The sequence below is a fragment of the Hippocampus comes genome, unplaced genomic scaffold (genome assembly GCF_001891065.2).
Source record: "Hippocampus comes isolate QL1 unplaced genomic scaffold, H_comes_QL1_v1.1 scaffold18, whole genome shotgun sequence".
Taxonomy (NCBI): domain Eukaryota; kingdom Metazoa; phylum Chordata; class Actinopteri; order Syngnathiformes; family Syngnathidae; genus Hippocampus; species Hippocampus comes.
In genome coordinates this window covers 902,208-905,846 of record NW_017805014.1, presented here as the reverse complement: position 1 = coordinate 905,846, position 3,639 = coordinate 902,208, and the positions used below count along the sequence as shown (strand labels likewise).

General features: G+C 42.4%; 1 protein-coding gene across 2 annotated transcripts in view; it reads right to left on the bottom strand.

The window, feature by feature from the left end:
* Positions 1-2,589: 2,589 nt before the first annotated feature.
* LOC109511908 (calcium/calmodulin-dependent protein kinase type II delta chain-like) overlaps positions 2,590-3,639 on the bottom strand; it is a 2,725-nt gene continuing 1,675 nt past the window's right edge. The window contains exon 4 of one of the 2 annotated variants that reach the window (XM_019863287.1): positions 2,590-3,333. In XM_019863287.1, coding sequence (XP_019718846.1) covers positions 3,113-3,333 — 221 coding nt within the window. In that variant the 3' untranslated portion in view covers positions 2,590-3,112. Of the gene's footprint in view, positions 3,340-3,639 lie in introns of both variants that reach the window. The other variant, XM_019863286.1, reaches the window with a different exon arrangement.

Sequence of the window (3,639 nt, the reverse complement as noted above, 5' to 3'; positions counted from 1 at the left end):
GTGAGCGCAGATGACTGTTGTCTCTCTTTTTTTTTTTTTTTTGGAAATGACAATTTTACTTGCATCAATACAATGCATCCTTTTGTCAAATTCAGACTTTCGTCTCACAACAGAACAACTTTTTCCTTCCAATTTTCCAACATGATTCTCACAGCATTGCACCATTTCTAATATACAATTTTGACTTTATTCTAGTGAAAATAAAACCATAACAGTGCATGTTTTTGTTGTGCTATTCTGAATTTATTCTGCTAATATTCCAACTTTCTTCTCATAACCCAATGACTTTTTTTTTCAAAGCATTCCATTTTTTTCTCTATCATTAAATCTTTTTGGATCATTACATGTTCTGCTATTGGTTTGTTTTTGTGATATATGATGTACGGTACAGCCCAGTGGTCGAGTGGTTAGCACATCGAACTCACAGTGCAGAGGTACCGGGTTCAATTCCTGTGTGGAGTTTGCATGCTCCCCCCGTGTCTGCGTGGGTTTTCTCCGGGTGCTGCGGTTTACCCCCAAATTCCAAAAACATGCATGGCAGGCTGATTGAACACTCCAAATTGTCCCTCAGTGTGAGTGTGAGCGCGGATGATTGTTGGTCTCTGTGTACCCTGCGACTGGCTGGCAACCGGTTCAGGGTGTCCCCCGCCTACTGCCCGAAAACAGCTGGGATTGGCTCAGGCACCCCCCGCAACCTATTTGAGGATAAAGCGGATCAGAAATTGGATGGATGGATGATGTACAGTAAATCCTCACGCTTTTTTTCCCCCATCACATGATTTAAGTCAGCTGTTGCAGTGTTTGTTGCCTTCCGAATGACATGCTATTTTTCCGTGGTGGTTTGTGTGCGTGTGTGTGTGTGTGTGTGTGTGTGTGTGTGTGTGTGTGTGTGTGTGTGTGTGTGTGTGTTCAATGCACCCCCTCAGAAGCCAGACACATAAAGTCCAACAGATGAGCAGCAGCTGCATCCACAGCTCCGCAAGGATGAGCGTAGGGGACGAGAAACATGATTGTGTGTGTGTGTGTTTGGAGGTTATTTATCATTTGCTCCTTTAGTGGCCAAAGACTGCATCCCTATTGTCCCATGGTCAACTGTACAACCGGAAGGATGATCAACGAGCCAACCTCTTCACGCGCCGTCATTGATTTACAGCAACTTTGTCTGGTGTAGTCACAGCGACTCGGTGCGCAATGCGTGTGTGACGGAGCGAGTGGACATGTGTGAAGCGAGAAAGTCTGTGTTGAGTCAACGTGTTTGAGAGAGAGTGCAAGTTGTGTGTGTGTGAGAGAGAGAGTTGAGTGAACATGGCAGTGATTTGAGAGTGCACGCCGCGCAGTTTGCCGAGTGTTTTTGTTTTGATGCGCCTGGAGTCCAGTGTAACGTCGCAGCTCCTAAAAACGCCGTAGGAGGAAGGAAGAAGGGTCGGATTGATGACGAGCTGTCAAAGTGCACGATTGTTCACACCCGTGTTCGTGAATAAACGGCCTACAAAATTGTAGGCCGCTCCTCAGCAGCGTCATCATTTTGTCGTGGGTCAAGATGTTATTTGGCAAAAAATACATAAATAAGCAAATGTTCGGTCGGTGGTCTCCAAATTATAGCGCGGGGGCCATCCTTGGCCTGCCATCCACTTTTCAGCGGCCCACAGACCCGTGTTCGTGAATAAACGCCCTACAAAATTGTAGGCCGCTCCTCAGCAGCGTCATCATTTTGTCATGGGTCAAGATGTTATTTCGCAAAAAATACATAAATAAGCAAATGTTAGGTCGCGGTCTCCAAATTATAGCGTGGGGGCCATCCTTGGCCTGCCATCCACTTTTAAGCAGCCCACATAACTACGACAAATAATACAGTATGAACATTTAGAGATATAAAAACATGAACATGTAACAGTTATTATAAACATGTCAATTACAAATACGCCGATACAGTCTGAAGAAAAAATTAACTACGACAAATAATACAGTATGAACATTTAGAGACATAAAAACATGAACATGTAACACAGTTATTACAAACATGTCAATTACAAATACGCCTATACAGTCTGAAGAAAAAATGATTTTATAAGACATGAAACGAACAACTGCAGCATCGATCGGTAACGTTGCTCAGGAATGGTAGGCAATTCTGCGCTGTACATTTTGTTTATAAGCGAGGTTACGACGGCAGTTAGCTTCCCACGGTTCGGTGTCACAAAGTCCTTTTCACTATATTGTGCGAAAAGAATCAGGTTGTGATAATCAAGTTTTACGTTGTTCGTTGGAAGTAAAATCAGTAATTGGAAAATGAATGACGTAAAATCGGGACTTTGAAATGTGAACGTTATCGGGGTGAGAACGTTGTAAACGGGGTACATTGAAACGAGGTTCGGCTGTACTAAAAATTACATTTGAGAGTAAAAAAATCATTATCAAAACTATCAATTTTTCTCAATCCATAAAGATGCAAATTAATTATTTACAACTAAACTAGTAGCATGTCTTTTCACAGCACTGTGGTGAAAAAAAAAAGCAAATAAATTTTCACAAGCAAAAAATGGTTCCCCCTTCCTTTTAAAAACGTAATTCATGAAAATGGTCATAAAGTTGAGAGAGAAAAGTTGCAATCTAATGAGAATGAAGTCCAAACAAAAACAATTTTGACAATTGTCATTTTATCATTCAAGGTAATGGCGGCACGTAGCCAGCAGAGGGCGTCATTTGGTCGTTCCATACAACGACAGTCGACAATTGTAACAAAACGCAAATGCCACAATAAACTACATTTTATCAAACTCTGCGGTCCATGCTTTTATAACATCTCGAATATGATATCGTTGAACTTACGGCATTGCGTCTACGATGCTTCACGGTAGACGGCGGCGGATCGTACTCTGAACACAAAACATGTCTACCCCGCATTCGCGATCAAACCGGAAGAGATTTACAGGAAGTGACATCTCAGAATGCGATTCCTAACACTGCAAATGAAAAATAAAAGCAAGATATGAAAGAATAATTTTTTTAAAAAAAGAATTCATTTTCTTGGATTCTACATTTTATTTGCAATTTTCAACTGTACAACAATTTGGTGACTTTGGTAAGAAGTCACCTTTGCTTGTTGTGGGTGTTACTTTGAGTGCAATGTGCTGGGTCTGCTTCTATGGAAGTGAATGTGGCGCCAGGTGCCGTTGCGCCGATGCCAGATGCGAGTCTCCTCCACCTTGGTGTGGATAGCAGCCAGGTCGCCCCCGAGGGCCTGGGTGAGGCGCACGTACGCGATGCAGGCCGCGTCATCGCCCATCATGTGCACGTAAGGCTCGATCATGATCGTGTGACGAAAACCGAGGGCTGGTGCTGAAAAGCCAAAAGTCACAGCGCACGCTCATTCCACTTCAGCATGGAAGTTAAGCGCGTTCCTCTTGGGATATTCCCACGCTAATCCCCTGTTCAATCACAGTTTTTTTCCCGTTATACCACACATTTTTATTGTATCATTACCGTTTTTTTTTATTGCAAAATTGAATTTATTCTTCTGTTAATTGATTTTTTTTTCAGAACACTACATTTAACACTCACGATCACACCGAGGGACAATTTAGAGCATTCAATCACCCTCCAATGCATTTTTTTGGAATGGGGGAATTAAACTGGAGT